The 18,402-nt window shown below is 40.4% G+C and overlaps 4 protein-coding genes across 7 annotated transcripts in view; 2 read left to right on the top strand and 2 right to left on the bottom strand.

Annotated features, from left to right (window-relative positions):
* The window catches only part of fancm (FA complementation group M), a 49,723-nt gene extending 46,112 nt beyond the window's left edge, over positions 1 to 3,611 (bottom strand). For both annotated transcript variants that reach the window (XM_058091463.1, XM_058091461.1), the window contains exons 1-4: positions 1,319 to 3,611; positions 1,077 to 1,249; positions 921 to 998; positions 693 to 851 (exon numbers count right to left, since the gene is read on the bottom strand). In XM_058091463.1, coding sequence (XP_057947446.1) covers positions 693 to 851; positions 921 to 998; positions 1,077 to 1,249; positions 1,319 to 1,955 — 1,047 coding nt within the window. In that variant the 5' untranslated portion in view covers positions 1,956 to 3,611. The remainder of the gene's footprint in view (positions 1 to 692; positions 852 to 920; positions 999 to 1,076; positions 1,250 to 1,318) is intronic.
* Positions 2,354 to 4,974, top strand: iqcc (IQ motif containing C). Of its 3 annotated transcripts, none has more exons than XM_058091489.1 (5): positions 2,354 to 2,459; positions 2,677 to 2,820; positions 2,897 to 3,176; positions 3,243 to 3,364; positions 4,767 to 4,963. In XM_058091489.1, exons 1-5 carry the CDS (start codon positions 2,418 to 2,420, stop codon positions 4,800 to 4,802), a joined length of 624 nt encoding a protein of 207 aa, XP_057947472.1. In that variant the 5' UTR covers positions 2,354 to 2,417; the 3' UTR covers positions 4,803 to 4,963. The 3 variants fall into 3 exon arrangements, with proteins under 3 accessions (XP_057947472.1, XP_057947471.1, XP_057947473.1); XM_058091488.1 differs by having other exon boundaries at positions 2,385 to 2,459; positions 2,674 to 2,820; XM_058091490.1 differs by lacking the exon at positions 2,677 to 2,820 and having other exon boundaries at positions 2,386 to 2,459; positions 4,767 to 4,974.
* A 911-nt stretch (positions 4,975 to 5,885) lies between these two features.
* On the top strand, positions 5,886 to 14,991 carry dcdc2b (doublecortin domain containing 2B). The gene is made up of 13 exons (XM_058091474.1): positions 5,886 to 6,270; positions 6,345 to 6,396; positions 10,739 to 10,809; positions 10,882 to 11,013; positions 11,092 to 11,226; positions 11,376 to 11,415; positions 11,492 to 11,557; positions 11,621 to 11,795; positions 11,867 to 11,976; positions 13,071 to 13,139; positions 13,219 to 13,299; positions 14,215 to 14,295; positions 14,372 to 14,991. Exons 1-13 carry the CDS (start codon positions 5,924 to 5,926, stop codon positions 14,459 to 14,461), a joined length of 1,449 nt encoding a protein of 482 aa, XP_057947457.1. The 5' UTR covers positions 5,886 to 5,923; the 3' UTR covers positions 14,462 to 14,991.
* On the bottom strand, positions 12,675 to 18,232 carry tmem234 (transmembrane protein 234). The gene is made up of 5 exons (XM_058091491.1): positions 18,080 to 18,232; positions 17,634 to 17,785; positions 17,489 to 17,555; positions 16,911 to 17,003; positions 12,675 to 16,796 (listed from the first exon to the last, which is right to left on the bottom strand). The coding sequence occupies exons 1-5, from the start codon at positions 18,093 to 18,095 to the stop codon at positions 16,705 to 16,707; spliced, it is 420 nt and encodes a 139-aa protein (XP_057947474.1). The 5' UTR covers positions 18,096 to 18,232; the 3' UTR covers positions 12,675 to 16,704.
* Positions 18,233 to 18,402: the final 170 nt, after the last annotated feature.

The raw sequence follows: 18,402 nt of genomic DNA, 5'->3' as shown, positions 1-18,402 counted from the left end.
TAAATTCACAGCAGGTTCTCACAATGTGGACACACATGATGCATAATAGCGGTATTGAGCTACAATAACAGAATCGTGCAGTATTTGCTGGTTAATAACTCAAGAATGCCACTAAACCCAGATAACTAATCCAGTCATATTTCAGCCATGTCTTACAATGGCTATTACACATAATCCAGGGTCCATCAAAATGACATGAAATCATAAATTAACTTAAGGCTGCATGACTATTTCTATACACTAATAACACACTGGTCAGTTTACACCCAAGGGAGGAATATTGAACACAGTTCTTGTGATGATGAAATAGAGGTTACGCACTGTACTTCTGTATTTCTCACAATGTGTTATCTTTAAATTCAAATTTAAATTTTCAATAGAACTCTTGTATTGGACACGTATAGCTGTACCGGTACCTATAGTATGTTAACACTGTGTTTCACATATTTATGAGTAATGAGCTGTCTGTTTTTATATCATTAGAATGCACAGAAAAATAAAGACATGTGTGTTCATGTCTCATATAAGGAATGATGGATGATGGACAATTTCCTTTTACCACTCGGAGAAAGCGTGCTGCAAACAGTGACCACAAGGGGGCAGCAAAACTGCAAAAACTGCTCTCTTTATAAAGCAATATATATCAGACCAGAGATTATACACGTTTCTAATATAATAACATAGGAGCCTACCTGCAGGTAGCGAGCCTGGTGGGCAGCCAGCGCTTCCCCCAGCGGGACAACCATTTTCTCCACGCTGCGTTGGTGGGAGTGGGCCTGGATGTCTGGGCTCTCTTCTGATCTCAGCTCAATGTGGGAGATGAGCAGGTTGGAGATGACAGACTGCACCGACTGTAGGAGGTCATAAAAAATATAAAGATGGAAGCCTTGACCTTTGCGTCACAAATTTTAACTCTTGACCTTTGTGTCTCCTCCTGGAGTGGCGCTGAGGGCGAGGATGCGGACCTGCAGAGTCTGGCTGCTGAGCTGTCGGATCACCTGAAGGAGCAACCGAGCAGGGTTTGTGTTCAAAATAAAACTACACATGCATTACAGGTGTGATGTTTGATGCCGTACCTGACAGTAGGCATGGTTGCCAAGAGCCTTGTGGGCCTCATCGATCACCACGCATTTGACCTGCCGGGCCGGGCAGGTGTCTCTGGACAGGTCGTTCATCATCACCTGAGGCGTGAGGAAGAACACACGTTTGGACCGCCACACTTCCTGTCTCTTGTTGGCTGCTGTACTGCCTGCATGATATAAAGATGGTCATTATTAATTATTACTACTCCCAAAAACCTTTCAAAAGGACAACATACCGGTCAACTCTGCCATGTGCGCCTGAGGGATGCCCATCACTTTGTAGCAGGCCTCAATCTGCTGCGCCACTAGAGGTTTCGTGGGCGCCATGAACACAATCTTCCCGGATGGATACCAGCGGTAGAAATTGTACATAACAACAGAGGCAATGAAAGTCTTTCCCAATCCAGTTGGAAGGCACACTAGTGTGTTTTGAAACAAGGCCGCCTCTGATATCTTCAGCTGGTACTCCCTGATGGGGTAGTTAGTGGGATAGATCCACACTGCAGCAGAAGAGCGGTCAAAGCCAGGAAAATCTGGATAGCATGTCTTTTCAGATGACATAGGAGATGCGGGGCACTTCTTTTGGAATAAATTAGCATTATCAAATTGGTGTCGCTCTTCTGCTTCAGTGACAGCCAACAATACAAGATCGTCATCGTCTTCATGAGCTGCTTCAGGAGCTTCTGTTGTGCTTATTGAGCAATTACCTATCTCAGTCCACAGTGGGTTTGTTGAATTTTTCTTGTTGCTTGAAGTTGCTCTGCGCTGTCCAGTAGCTTTCTTTCCTTCTTTTCTCGGTGGGTCAACTTTGTTTTGAGGCGCGGATGCACCCCATGTTTGAAATAAAGTCCTCTGATTAGACGAAGCGCTCATTTTTTTAGAGTTTTGGGTACAAACAAACTTTGAAAGTCAACGCCATGCGACGATGAGCTAACAGAAGATACAAACATAGCATCATGTCTATTTTATTCTTCTTCGTGTGTTTTGAACGGCGCTTGGCATCCTTCTTGTTCTTTACCGCCCCCTGTACTGCTTCGAGAACATTACATTATTCACCATAGTCCACTACTTCCGTTTGTTTCTTTTCAAAATACAAACTTACATACCCACCAGAGTGCTTGCTGACGTCATTTTTTAAGTTTAAAGTTTTTTCAGTTCATTATATAAATATGTATAAACAATGATAATCACTGTAAATTAAACAGTACACTGAAATGTTATCTTCATTAGATTTCAATTATAACAACAAGCTTTTGTTTTTTTAGCTCCATACCGGAAGCATACAAAAAAGTCCCGCTCTCTGACAAGTGGTCCTGCAGTCATGTTACCATAGGGATGGATAGGCGTAACTTGGCGAAGACACTATGCCTTTTTCAGGTAATAACCCTTTTGTGTAATTTATCTGCTTGCTTACTGCGAAGCAATAAATGCATTATTTATGGTTGTGGCGCTACTTTGGCTTGCTTCATGCATATGGGAAGTTGCTAGCGGCGGCCATTATTGTTAGCGCTGACCTCGATTGTCAGTATTTGGCTAGTTATGCTAACGCGAAAGTTGCAATAGTTAACAGTTGTTGCTAATCTTCTCTAAGCAGGCGTATGTTCGTGGATATTTGGTGAGGGAGGAGGTGCGTCGTGCACGGACAGACTTTGAGGACGTCGTGAAAGAGATTGATGGCACTTTGGCTCATTTAAAGTGGAAGGGCGCCATCATCTCCACCCCCCACTTCACAGACACTGCAAGTTTCCTTACCTGTAATGAAGTGAGATTTATCCACCATCTCGTACCTTTCTCATGCCTTTGCACATTACCAGGATGGCCCCCTGCACGGTACGACTAAAGACCCGGGACCAGATGTCAGAGCCACGTCACAGAACCCAGCAGCGACAGAAGGGGGGATGCATTGTGTACTTTTGCAGACAGAAGCAGAGAGAGATGGATCAGGAAATGATCAACAAACAAGGGAGTGTTTAGAAAGCAGCTCTTTTCCGGCGGCAGGTCAGAAATTGAGCTGTGATGACGTTTTGGAGAGCACAAGAGACTCCACGTCCATTTGGAGCAGTATGGAGCTGGAATCACAGCTTCCTCACAAAGGTAAAAATCATCGCAAATAATTTTGAAATATATTGTCTTTATCTGGATTATGGCTTTGTCTTTCAGGTCTGCAGCGCTACTGTTCGGCCCAGGAGGTTCCTCACAATCCAGAGGCCTTGCGTTTCCATAGAGACGCCCTGACCATGGAGCTACTGTGGCTGCAGCAGGCCATTGACAGCAGGAAAAAGGTGAGCCTGTGATGTAGTGTTTCCCTTCATTTAATCAGCACTGTGGCAGTCCACTGCAAGGCCACTTGTTTGGATTTATTATGGTGACATTTATTTGACCTCACTAAGTCAGTGCCGTTATTTATTTAATGACTTGGTTCTGTGTGTATTTTGTGTTGGACGGTAGAACCGCTTCAAGTAAAAGTTATCCTTCCATTCCGTGTGGAAGTGGTAAGTTTTTGGCTTCTTACTAAGTCCTTCCCCACTCCATATAAAAATCTTACTTAAGTGTAGAATAAATTGGAGGCTAACTAGTTTTCTTGGTATCTTGCGATGCGAAAAAAAAACGTCTTTTGTGTCCCTATAGACTGCGCATTACAGTTGCTCAATGTGGTATAAAGAAAAAACAGTAGGAGCGTCAAGGTGAATATAAGGGTGTCATTTCATGTCTACAGGCTAAACAGGTTTTCTACGCTCTTAACTATGAAAATATTCCATTTAATATAATATAACATAATATTGAATCCTACTGCATGGAAATTCACTTATCAAAGTCAAGTATTGGAACCAATTAACCGTGATAAACGAGGGACGATTGTATTACTGTACATTAGGGTGCATCAAATTTGAATGGGAAATTTTAATTTCATAATATCAATTTGGCTGGCATTTCATTTTTTTCTAATGAACATAAAAATTCTGCAAAGTTTTGAGGAAATCCATTGAGATTTAGGGGTGCCACCTCACACATAAACTTTTGTAAAATTTCGGAAAATGTGCAATTTAAAAGTTGACCTGGAAATGTTGAGTACAATGAACTTCTATACAACATCATTTTTTATAGGGTTATTAAAGTAAATATATTTGTTTTCTCTTTGGGTATATTGGGTATTTCTCAGAATTTAAGATTCTCCATTCATTTGTCCTATTGACAAAATGAATGGCAGTAAATGGGACATGTTCACACGGCCTTCCCCTGATTTTTATGTAGCAGTGATGGATATTTGACATACATATAAAATTTAAACACTTTTTTTTATTTGTATTTTATTGTGAACACAAGGGGCAATAGTAACATATTTAAATAACAATTCATGGCAACCATTAAACTGTTCACCACTTTATTCCACAAAAACAGATGTATGGTGGCACCCCTAAATAATCATGTATTGGAAAAATATTTTGTATGTGTTGTTTCTACATATATTGGAACACTTTTAGTACCCAGCCATATCAAAATTCAATAATTGTGTTTTTTGATGCACCCGACTGTACATTCAGCTCAAATGGTCATATGGTCATCGTCATAATCCTCTTTGTAATCATTGGTTCCTGCCTGTGGTGACATCACAAAACACTAAAGGCAAAATATACATATTTGACAGATTTTTAATAATGTCCTGTCTCTTTCCCCCGCCTGCAGTATCTGTCTCTGAAGGATAAATTGAGCATGGCCTGATGGGATCGCAGCTGGACCTCACTGGAAAATACATATGCATATGGAAAATGCATTACATCAACATAATGTTCACAATATATGACTAAACAGTCTCGCAGTGTATATTTTGTCTTGTATTTGTTAATATATAATAAGTGAGTAAGTGAATAAATATTTATTTTGCTAGTATTTTGATTTTTGACTGTTGATGCTGCTACTGCATTGTTACTGTAATATGAGTTATATTTTTTTATTCAATATTCTTCTTTTAGAATTGAAAATTGCAATAATAAAAACAAGAAGTCGAATTCAAACCTTTCAGTACAAGGAAGCATATTAGCTAACTTAAAATGGACCTATTATGCTTTTCTGACTTTTGTACACTGAGGTGTACAAAGAGGTGCCGAATCTGGAAGATCTAGAAAGCTGTCTGTGTGGGTTATCATGTGTAGCTGCTCTACAAATACAAAGCACATAAAATGAGCATGATAGGTCCCCTTTAAATTAAAAATCACTATTAGGCCGTGGAACAACGTGACTTCTCCCAGCCAATGAAAAAGTGACTTAAGTATATAAATGATATTGCTTGGATTTTTCCATATACACTGTAAAATCCAATTAGATTAAAAAACATGCAAGTAAACATAACTTTACAGCCATAGTTGACCACAATAGATGTTTACATTTTACTTGGTACACTCAGCTGAGATTAACTTTTTTTTTTTAAATAACCATATGTGATATGAAATGCTTTTAAGAGATAAAAATATTTCATAAATTTAGCGAATCAAAGATGACAAATCATTCCAAGGTCTTAATAGTGATGCACAAAGCACAAAATGTTATCATATTGATCCAGCTTACAAGGCACAGGACCCTCCCATCAACCTCCCCCTACACTCACCCTCTGTGCCTTTTGTTGTGGTTGCTGCCAATGGTTTGGCCCACAAAGCCACTCTGCTGCTGACTGCACTGTCATAGCAACCAGGAAATACACACCGTTGTCAGTGTTCGTGTGTGTGTGTGCGCGGGTTGGTGCGGAGAAGAACGTGGTGCGTGTCCACCACCACCACTACTACTACTACGCCGAGGGGGACTCCATCAATTTGCACTGCTTAGTCAAGCCGGTGAGTGTGTGCAGTATGTGTGTGTTAATGTATAGAAATGGACAGGATGTGGGTGTGTGTGGACTAGCTACCTCAGAGATGGCCACCGGCACTGCCGCCACAACGGTGCTGCCCCCGGTGAAGAGCGTGGTGGTGTACAGGAATGGAGACCCCTTCTTCAACGGTCGCAGGTTCGTGATCAACCAGCGACAGGTGTCCACCATGGAAGCCTTCCTCAACGAGGTGACCCAGAACATCGGCGCCCCGCTGGCAGTTCGAGCCCTGTACACCCCCAGGCAGGGCCACAAGGTCACAGACTTCCAGGACCTTCAGACGGGGGCCCAGTATGTCGCTGCGGGCTTTGAGAAGTTCAAGAAACTGGAGTGAGTAGCAAAGCTTCACCCCTAGACGAGTATTAGTATTCATATATATTTTGTTTGCTTCCTCTATACCACAGCTACGTGAATACAGGGGTGAAAAAGCAGCCTGCAGCACGTGATGACACTCAGGTAGGCTTCTCGTCTTTGAATGAATACGATCCTGTCAAGGCCAACAGCTCAATGCATCACTTATTAATGCAAGTCTAACCGGAGGAATGCATCAGTGATCCTGACCTCCGTCACTGTTAAACGTACTCATCATTCACACCATTGAATGGAGTCTGGAAGCAAATTGGAATGCATTACTTGGTGGCAACCAGCTGTTGCAACATTATTCTGCCCAATACAACACTAACAAAAGTTCACAGAATATATTAATAGAATAATTTTGTGAGCAAATATCATATTTTTTCTTTGAGGCATACAATAAAATATTTGTAATGTAACAATGGAACAATGTTATGTAAAAATCATAATCTCACAAGTGTAATTTTTTTCAAGAAAAAAGGCATAAAGTTAGAATAAAGAATAAAGTTGTAATATTGAGGGGGCAAAAGTATTAATCTATGGCAAAGTAGTATTTTTGTTTTTTTTACAGTTTACAACATTACAAAAATCACACAAACCGTGAATAGTCTGAAACCAGCAGTAGCAGTAATATTACCTAATTGTAATCATGTAAAAAATCATCAAAAAAAAGTCATTTCATGAGAAAAAAGTATCATATTAATCTTTGTTCAAATTAATCAATCATGATTAATCACACTCCGGTTTCCTCCCACATTCCAAAAACATGCTAGGTTAATTGGCGACTCCAAATTGTCCATAGGTATGAATGTGAGTGTGAATATGAGTGTGAATGGTTGTTTGTCTATATGTGCCATGTGATTGGCTGGTGACCAGTCCAGGGTGTACCTTGCCTCTCGCCCGAAGACAGCTGGGATAGGCTCCAGCACCCCCCGCGACCCTTGTGAGGAATAAGCGGTATAAAATGAATGAATTAATGAATAATCTCACAAGTGTAATTTTTTTCAAGAAAAAAGGCATAAAGTTAGAATAAAGAATAAAGTTGTAATATTGAGGGGGCAAAAGTCTTCATCTATGGCAAAGTAGTATTTTTGTTTTTTTTTACAGTTTACAACATTACAAGAATCACACAAACTGTGAATAGTCTGAAACCAGCAGTAGCAGTAATATTACCTAATTGTAATCATGTAAAATAAAACATCAAAAAAGTCATTTCATGAGAAAAAAGTATCATATTAATCTTTTTTCAAATTAATCAATCATGATTAATCACACTCCAGTTTCCTCCCACATTCCAAAAACATGCTAGGTTGGTGACTCCAAATTGTCCATAGGTATGAATGTGAGTGTGAATGGTTGTTTGTCTATATGTGCCCTGTGATTGGCTGGCGAGCAGTCCAGGGTGTACCCCGCCTCTCGCCCGAAGACAGCTGGGATAGGCTCCACCACCCCCCACGACCCTCGTGAGGAAAAAGCGGTAGAAAATGAATGAATGAATTTTTTTCAAGAAAAAAGGCATAAAGTTAGAATAAAGAATAAAGTTGTAATATTGAGGGGGCAAAAGTCTTCATCTATGGCAAAGTAGTATTTTTGTTTTTTTTACAGTTTACAACATTACAAGAATCACACAAGCCGTGAATAGTCTGAAACCAGCAGTAGCAGTAATATTACCTAATTGTAATAATGTAAAAAATAGGCCTGTCATATCATTAGAAAAAAGTATCATATTAATCTTTCTTCAAATTAATTAATCACCATTAATCACCATTTGAAACATGCCCATTTTTACTGTATTTTAAGACAAGCAGGATTATATATACTGTACTTGTATGTATTCATAGCTACAAATTAACTGAGAATGTAAATCAAGCTAAAAAAAAATAGCACATATGTAAAATGTATTTAGCTAACACTACTTTCTTTTAGGGCTGCACGGTGTAAGGGTGGCAGGCCACACAGCTAAGAGACCGGTTTGTGGAGTTTGCATGTTCTCCCCGTGCATGTGTGGGTTTTCTCCGGGTACTCCGGTTTCCTCCCACATTCCAAAAACATGCTAGGTTAATTGGTGACTCCAATGGTTGTTTGTCTATATGTGCCCGGCCTGTCGCCCGAAGACAGCTGGGATAGGCCCCAGCATGTCTGCGACACTCGTGAGGATAAGCGGTAGAAAATGAATGAATTAAATTAGTGACCACCGTTAATATGCTACGTATGGGGAAAACACATTTCTAGATCGGCATCTTTATCTGGATCTGCACCAAAGTGTAATGGCCCGTGGTTAAGTAGCATTTTTGGGGTAATCCAACAGTGAAGATAGATGTCACAGCAGCGCAACACACATGCATGCACTCATGTTCACAAGTGCTCACTTTGTATTCCGAGCATCTGCTGAGGTGTTTCGTTGTTTCGAAGCCAACGGCTCTTCTTCTTGAGCCAACATTTAGAGAGCAGACAGTAATTGTGTGTGGCTTGGACGTGCGCCCCCCCCCCCCCCCGTCATGCGCTGATGTGCATTCGGCGTCGACTTTTGATTCCAGTGTGCGCGGATGCCAGTGTTGTGGTTGCTGTGGAGCATTGCGGCAAGCGTGGCTGCATGTGAGGAGTTAAGCTTCCTTCCCAGTTCATCAAGGCATGTCTGGGCAGGCCCACATAGCCATATTTAACTCTGTGGACCTCTTTGTTTCCATCAGAGACACTGTAAATGTCAATTGGATCCCATTCAATTTTTTAAATTGCTCAATAAATGTGATTGCATTTCATTTGTTTTTGCGACATTTTATTTATGTATTTATTGATTTAACATTCTTTTAATGATTGGGTAAACAAAATAGCCATTATTTTAGTTTTATGCCTGACCACTTGTTGCTAGGCAGATTTGAGGACTCCAGTCAATTGGCTTGTAACGCCACATTTTGACAGCAAAAACATGCTTTCTTCTTGTATTAGGTAAAAAGCAGAAAAAATATGGATAAACGTGCGTTTCACTGGACAGTGACACTTAGGCTGGAAGGAACAGGAAGTCAGGCACTCATTCATTTTCTACCGCTTTTCCTCATGAGGGTCGCATGGGTGCTGGAGCCTATCCCAGCTGTCTTCAGGCAAGAGGCAGGGTACACCCTGTACTGGTGGCCAGCCAATCACAGGGCACATATAGACAAACAACCATTCACACTCACATTCATACCTATGGACAATTTGGAGTCGCCAATTAACCTAGCATGTTTTTGGAATGTGGGAGGAAACCGGAGTACCCGGAGAAAACACACGCATGCACGGGGAGAACATGCAAACTCCACGCAGAGATGCCCGAAAGTGGAATCAAACTCGGGTCTCCTAGCTGTGTGGTCTGCGCGCTAACCACTCGTGCAGCCGACTAACTAAATAATTTACATGATTTCTTATGGGACTATGTTTCGGTGGATCGGATTAATAATGCTAAGATAAGCAATGACATGTAGTGGGACACTGCCCCTGATTCAGTAACACCGTGGAACCAACACAAGAAGTGCATCAAAACACAAAACACCTGAGTTTGAATGCCAACAAGCGACCGATAACGTGTTATCATTTGTTATCAAAGTTAAGGCATCCATAGAGTGTTCCCCTTATGTAGCCAGCCTGAGCAATCACGTACTAATCACGTAGATCAGATCTCTGCAGAATACAAAATAAAATCCAACATGAACTGTAAATAAAATACACGCAAAACTATTTATTCTGTACCATTTTGTAATTCAACTTTGAGTGACGGGCGGCACAGTGGTCGAGTGGTTCGCGTGCAGACCTCACAGCTAGGAGACCAGGGTTCAATTCCACCCTCGGCCATCTCTGTGTGGAGTTTGCATGTTCTCCCCGTGCATGCGTGGGTTTTCTCCTCCCACATTCCAAAAACATGCTCGGTTAATTGACGACTCCAAATTGTCCATAGGTATGAATGTGAGTGTGAATGGTTGTTTGTCTATATGTGCCCTGTGATTGGCTGGCGACCAGTCCAGGGTGTACCCCGCCTCTCGCCCAAAGACAGCTGGGATAGAATCCAGCACCCCCAGCGACCCTTGTGAGGAAAAAGCGGTAGAAAATGAATGAATGAATGAACTTTGAGTGACAAGCGACATTTATTAACAACATATAACACAATGACGAACACTGTCAAGCCAATGATACATTAGTACATATTTACTTACACAGCCAATCAGTTCATTAACTGCACATTATATAGTACCGGTATATGCAGTTTTGCAGGTTAGCAGTTTTGTTGGAGTGTAAAATTTCACATGAAAACACAGATATGCAATACAAATACGCCGTCAAACACTCAACATGTCAACATGAGTCAGTCGGTACGAAGGGCGTCGACTTACAAGAGTCCCACTGTATATTGTTACTGTCCAGTGAAAAGAGTGTACTACTTGGCGGAAACAAATCTGTGGAATGTCCCCTGCAGGCCAAACTAATCCAGAGGCCCAATGTGTCAGCCAAATGGAGGAAGTTTGTACCAGTACCGTGTATAATACAGTGAGTAACACCATAGCCATCCAATCACATACATTCACTGGAAGTCGTTGTAAAAAAAACTTAATGTATCAGCGTTTTCCGCAACGGAGACCTCCTGTGTGCACCATTCCGATTCATCATTCCCCGGAGCATGCAGAGGGACCTGGAGCAGATCCTGAGTATGGTCACCGAGAAGGTCAGCTTACGGACCGGCGCTGTGCGTAGGTCAGTAACTAGCAAATTGCGGGGAAGGGTGGGGAAGTCAGGTGAAATCTAATCAGCCGCTGACTGTGCTACTTTGAGGCTGTGTTCCGTGGAGGGGGTGACGGTGACTTCGGCGGGGGAGCTAGAGACCGGCCGCTGCTACGTTGCCGTGGGAACCGAGAGGTTTAAGAAGCTTCCGTATGTGGAGCTGCTGGTCTCGAAAGCCACGGAGAGGTATTGCTATGAAAAAGTTATTCTAATGCGTTCCTCAAATAATATATTTCTCCGACAAGGGGGGAGTTTCCTTGCACGGCAATGACAAAGATGCACTGAAACACAACACCAGTAATTCTCTTCACGCGCCATTGTTTTCGTACCTGTAGGTATTACCCAGGAAAGAGAAGAACACTGAGAAGAAATGTGGTAAATCATTTTTTTTTTACATTTAGCGAGGTTCACCAGGGACTGGTTTCTTTAGTAACTATGTGTAATATTATAGCACAAAAAGCCAGGAAGCGGACCAGAAGACCAGTGTAGTGACTACGCTCTTCTCAACTCTCCAGAGGTAAGAACAGTCATGTTCATTATGTCCTTCACAGTCCAGGACAACACGACAGTTTTCTCTCAGTCAGACAGTCGGAGGGTGAAGTCGACGGGTGATGACGCGGCTCCTCCGCCCGCCCCGCAACAGCAACAGCAACACACGAGCGATGGAGCAGAGGACGGCTCCCTATTCTTTGCCAAGCCCGTCAGAATCCGTAAAACTAGAGGAACCCCGAGACCACCCTTTGGCAACGGAACCGGTTAGGATGCTCACTCATCAGCTTTGCATGTCAGTTTCATGATCATAAAATGTTTGTGTTTTACATTAAAGTCCATCGCAGCGTTTTTAAACCGGGAGCACGGAGGAGGAGGGAGGAAGTCAGAGGAGCCGAGGAGGTGCAGGAGGATGAGAATACAGCCACGGAACTTCCTGTTGATCAGGTTTACTACCAAAGCTTTACTATTACAGCCAAAACATTAAGTATACCTGCATATTCTTATAGGAACTTTAGAGGTATTCTTCTACAACATATTTATATATTCCCATAATGATCTACAGCGTTTGAGGTTTACAAGGTGGTGGTTATCATTAATAACTGGTGGGAATGCTCATGCTTGAGCAACTCTACAGAGTCTTTTGACTTTGTGGATTATTTGGAGTCTTTTCTTTATTTCACTGATTGAAGGTGGTGGTTATGATGAGTAACTGGTGGGTGTAGTGATTACTCATATGTTGTGTTGATTGAATGTGTGCACATGCTCATGCTTGAGCAAGTGTGTGGCGGCTATTTGGAGTGTTTTTGTTTATTTCTATAATGCAAGATGGAGGTCATTATTAATAACTAGTGGGAAGAGTGATTTCATTAGTGATATGCCACGTCCATTACCATCAGGTAAGAAAATCAATCAATCAGTAATAAATAAATATAATAATAATAATAAACTGCAAATAATAAAAACTTAAGAAACCACATATAGTTGGTGGGTAGACAAATAATTTTTTTCAGATTAAAATGAACAAAGCATTATTAGAGCCCTGTAGACATGACAAAACACGACTGTAGTCACATTTATACTCTTTTTATTTACAACATATTGCGCAACTGCAGGGTCTTGAGACACATGCTAACTCGCAAACTAGAGAGCTAGCGACCTAAACGGTAGCCTTCAAGTTATTTCCTTTAAACTTAAATAGCCAAAAACTTACCACTTCCACACGGATAGGGAGGATAACTATTAACAGTTATTTAACCTTTAACATGAACATTAATCAAACGTAATAATTTTTTCTGGGTACATGATACCATACAGCATCCATATCAAACTTGCGAGGGCCGCACTAACATTAAACTTTCATATCAAGGCAGGGGCCTCAAACTAGTGTCCTGCGGGCCCCATTTGGCCCGCGTGTTTGAGACCCCTGCTATAGATGATGTATATAGTACTCTGCACTCGCATGTGTCTGTGTACCATGGCTTATGAGTTTGTTATTATTATAAATGATAAAATAAGTATATTTGTCATTTATTCTAAAGAGAATTGCAGAAATAGTGGAGGATGAAGAGCTGAACAACGCAAATGATGTGCTGCACGACACACTAAAAGTAGGTCGGACACAAGTGTACTGTTGAGTTTCTGCATTGAATAGACTCCTCCCATTTTGTATGTTTTGTCCTTTTATAGGTTTTGCTGCCATCTGACCCTGACCAAGCGGAAAAGATGATAATACAAAATAAAGAAGAGGAGTTTAACACTGAAAATTTGGTACAGATACACAAATATGCACACTGTTATTTGCAACTAGAGACTCTAATACAGGGGTGCTCATTAAGTTGATCGCGAGCTACCGGTCGATCGCGGAGGTGGTACTGGTCGATCGCTGGTCGATCGCGGCGTGACATTAAAAAAATATCATCCTAGCATCAATGCCGTCACTTGATTGATATACAGGGCAGCCATTCAGATGACAACTGAATGTTGCCCTTCGGGCCACCAATCAAATCAAACAACGTCTCTAAGTGCAGCAGAACTTACGATGTCAGCCTATCATCCATCCCCGTTACTTGATTGACATACAGGACAACCAGTCAGATGACAACTGAATTTTGACCTTTAGGTCACCGCTCATGCGTAAACAACGATGCAAAGTGCTAAGCTAGTCGGCGAATTGCGAGATTTTAAGCCCTCGCTAAAGTTTATGGTCACTAAAATGAGTGAAGGAGCTGGACCAAGTAAAAAGGCAAAAACTGGACCAAGTAAAAAGGCAAAAAACATATCACTTCCATACGGATATGGAATATTATACGGATATTGTGATACGGATATTATCCATGACTGATAAACATTTGGAAGTGTGCTTGAGGCTGGCTATCAGCAGCTACTGTCCGGACTATGCATCCCTGGCGGGTTCAATTCAGTGCAAGTCATCAAAGTAAACTCAGGTAATTACAAAAAAAATTAATAGTTAATTATGTGTGTTTTGCAATATTGGCTCATTTGATTATGTAAGGTACATCAACATACATTGTACGTACAAATAATCCTCAATACATTTGAAAATAAATAGATGTTTTGCATTTTTGTAGTGGATAGATCATTTTGACTCGGCCATTTTAAAAGTAGCTCGCATGCTGAAAAAGTGTGAGCACCCCTGCTCTAATACTCATGTCTCCACTCAAGGAGTTCAACAAGATGGCTTTGTCCTCGCCCAATTCTCACAGCGACATCCAGGAAAACTACTCACAGCATCGGAATGAAAAGGTATTAAGGTTGTCTGCAAAATTAGTGTTTTAAAAAATATATACTGTGGCTATTTCATGTCCACTGTATTGTGCAGGAGGATCTAAAAGACACAGCGCCATTAGATGCAGTAACACAGAACCACCACCAGGGAGAGGGCTTAACTCAAGATGTAACATCATCATAGTAACTACTCTTTCTGTGCTGGACAAGTATCGTTAATATTGTTTTCCTTATTTTTTTGTTATTAAAATGTCTATACAAAGTAGAACAAAGGCAACAGGAAGTGCATTCTTGACTTCCTGACAGTATGAATGAACAAGAAATTAAAAGTATTGCATTAAATCTTTTTCTCAACATTCATTTACATGTAGATATTGTCAGTGACGTTTCACTCTAATATGTCTAAATTTAATATAACTAAATTTGTATGTGTTAAGATGGTCTGTCTCTCTTCCTTTGATAATTCCCTTCTTTCTTGCCATTTTGGAAGCAAAAATGACTTTCTCCAGTACAATGCCGTAATTGCACCAACTGACGAGGCTTCTGCAGAACCGCTTTAAAATGTTGATCTATTTTGGCATCAATAAATACACATTATTTTTCAGTTGTGGGTAACCTTACCCTTTGTACCCTTTCAGGCTATTGATTGGACTTGAACGACTAGAATTTCAATAAATAACTGGGAAAACTGTGTTGTTGTAAACCTTATGACTAGTAGTGTATATATATTTTACGACAAAACACAAATGATGAATTATTAGTATCATTGTTTCAGCTTCATTCATTCATTCTTCGCTTTGATTTGAGTTTTTTCGACAACATGATAAAGAAACAACCCCCGGGCTGGACTTTGGACACCCCTTTCTTATGTAATTTTACACACACAAGGAAGTGGCCCACTAACTATACGACTGGTGAGTGTTCAATACGTTCAATATAGCTCATTTTAAGTGAAGCACCAATTCATATACAATTATATATCAGTTTTAATAATAAAATATGGCATCAAGAAAACTGAAAGACTGATTATGATGTTTTCTGTGGACATTTTAACACCCATTTCCATGCATCAGTAGGAGAAAAAAGCGTATTTAAACAAAGGTGTGTTGCTCCTCCTAACCACACTGCAGGTAAAACCACCCAGAAGGTGGCATCCTCATCGGTATGTAGCACCCGAAGGCCTCAAAGCCCAGTTGGGTCACACAGTTTCAGAGTCTCAGAGTGCGTAAAAAGTGCAAAGTTAATAGGCAAGGACGTTTCTATAGGAGCTCCATAAATTCAGTCAAGTTGTGGGAGTGAACCCTGCATGAACTCGCCTCCCTGGACATGTCTTGCCTGGTTTGTTTTGGAGAAAAATATTGTTCTACATTAGGAGTCGCTCCTTGAATGTTAATGAGCTCTAAGCATGCCAACCGCCTTCTGACCAGGAAACTTCGACTTAAATAACAAGCTTTTTTATTTTAGGATAAAAGTTGATTCCTTCATTTCATTGTATTGTTGTAGCATTATTTTTAATGCTATTTTATTGGGTTCAAAATATTTCTTGAAAATGTTTAATAGACAGGATTTTTCCAAACAAGGGTTGGAGCCCAAAATTATAAGTTATATTCATTGTGCACTTCGGTGCTCTACAGCATCATGAAATAGAACATATAAAATACAACCTAAATGGTCAAAAATAAATACATTTGTCATAAAAAAAATGAAAGAACATAAGATTAGAAAAGTGGGCGGGCGAGTGGCTAGCGCGCAGACCTCACAGCTAGGAGACCAGGGTTCAATTCCACCCTTGGCCATCTGTGGAGTGTGGAGTTTGCATGTTCTCCCCGTGCATGTGTGGGTTTTCTCCGGGTACTCCGGTTTCCTCCCACATTCCAAAAACATGCTAGGCTAATTGGCCACTCCAAATTGTCCATAGGTATGAAGAATGTGAGTGTGAATGGTTGTTTGTCTATATGTGCCCTGTGATTGGCTGGCGACTTGTCCAGGGTGTACCCCGCCTCTCGCCCGAAGACAGCTGGGATAGGCTCAAGCACCCCCTGCGACCCTCATGAGGAAAAGCGGTAGAAAATGAATGAATGAATGAATATTCAAATGGGCTTTGCGATTCATATTTGTGTCTTTTGTGTTCTTTATTATTAAGATATGCCTTAAGATATGCCTTTATTCGTCCCTCAGTGGGGAAATTTGTATTGATTATGCATTCTTATTAAAAAAAAAAACTCAAAAAAATGACCCATGATCCATTTTGGGCCCCCAACCCTGAGTTTGCCAAACCCTATGATAGTTTATTTGTGGTTTTGCTCCTGTTTAAACTATTTAAAATCAGTAAATGATAAAAACACATCTCCTCGTGAGCCAGAAATTGATATTTACATTTTTTACATTTTAAGTGACAAATGGTTCGGCTAAATTTGAAAGTAGCCATCAGGGCTGAGCCTGAGAGCCAGTGTCCGCCATGGAGCTTATGACACACAAAGTGATGCCAACCATGGTGAGCAACAGTCCAGCAACAGCCTCTGAAAAGAGACATAGGGAAAAAAATCCCCTCTGGTTTAGAATTGCCCACTAATATGATGTGATGTTTCTTTTTTTTTTTTTTTGGCAATGCAGAGTAATGCATCAAGACTCACGTTTTCCTCCAAAATCTTCACCCAGCAACTTGCCAGTTAGCAGAGTCCATAGGAAGGTTAGAGAGTTTGCCACAGGAACAGCAAATGACAAGTCTGCATGACAAAAAAAATGCTTTAAAAAATCATGTACGTATGGGATGGAAAATGACATTTTGATGTGGCAGTTGTGACCTTCAGCATGCTATATATGATCACAAGATCTACATAAACCATAATGCCATATACAGTAATATGCAAAATGCTGTCCAATAACATTTCAAAAAAGTCAAATAAAACTTGAGCGCAAATGTAATTTTCTGCCAAATTGTATCAACACAAATTTTGGAAAAATACTGTATGAATAACATAATTTTTTAAATATTACACAAACAATATATTTTTAAATTACAATTAAACTTTCAATTCAAATAAAATGTGACTAATAGAAAATTATCTTTATATAGATATTTAAAATTCTAAAAAAAATGTCTGTAGAGATTCAGGTTGTGTGAAATTGGGAGGTATCTTGAGACATATGAAGTCTGCCTAGCAACAAGTGGCTATTAAATTAGACCTCCATGCTAGCGATGGAGTCTCACCTGTAGTGGAAAGTGTGTAATAGTAGACCAATGAGCCACTCTGGTTCAGTAGAAAAGGGATTAAGTACTACGGATGAAGAGCAGACAATATATTTAAAATTATCATTAAAAAATCTACTGTAGCATTGAATGTGTTTGTGTTTACCTTGACGTTAAAGAAGAGAAACTTGACCTCAGCCAGGAACTGATAGATTTTATTGGACTTGGACACCTGTTCGATACCCTCCGTGCCTCTCTTCAGGAAAGGATTTGTGCAGCCCCATAACACGGAAACCAGCAGGAGACTCAACACCTCCGCTGCAACATATTTACAGCCACCAATATGTGTAAACGACCTTATTTTTCATTTTTTTTATCACTTCAATGTCTTTTTGTAGTACTCATAAAGCCAAGTTCCGGTCTAGCTGGCAGACTTCCGTAGCACGGCAGCTATTATGCTAGCTTTAGCGAACTTTTAGTTTTTTAGTCGGTTCAATGAGGCGACATATATTATTAATAGGTTTATTGTTGCTTAAATACTAAAGTCTAAACAGTAGACACACGCACAATCTTTTACTTTTGCACTGAAATGATTAAAAGGTCGCGACTTACCCAGAGTCACCATCATAACAACTCGGGAACAAGCTGCATTCACGACTGCGACTGTTGCTCATTATTCGCGAAACGTATGTGCAACAAATAAATGTTACATTTTAACATTATCTAACTTTATAGAGAAAATGTTCGTTTGAGTAGTCTGCAGTAAAATGTATGCCGGTAATATAACAATTTATTTCGTTTATTAAGCAACTGAACTTTGACCATCTTGAATGTTCCTTTTGTGAGGAAATTTTCAGCGTTGTCTTGGCTGTAAGTAGCCAGCAGGGGGCATCATAACACAAATTCCACTTGTTGGGGCGGAAATCAAACAATAA

This window comes from Doryrhamphus excisus, chromosome 13 (genome assembly GCF_030265055.1).
Source record: "Doryrhamphus excisus isolate RoL2022-K1 chromosome 13, RoL_Dexc_1.0, whole genome shotgun sequence".
Lineage (NCBI taxonomy): Eukaryota > Metazoa > Chordata > Actinopteri > Syngnathiformes > Syngnathidae > Doryrhamphus > Doryrhamphus excisus.
This window is presented reverse-complemented; position numbering and strand designations above follow the sequence as displayed.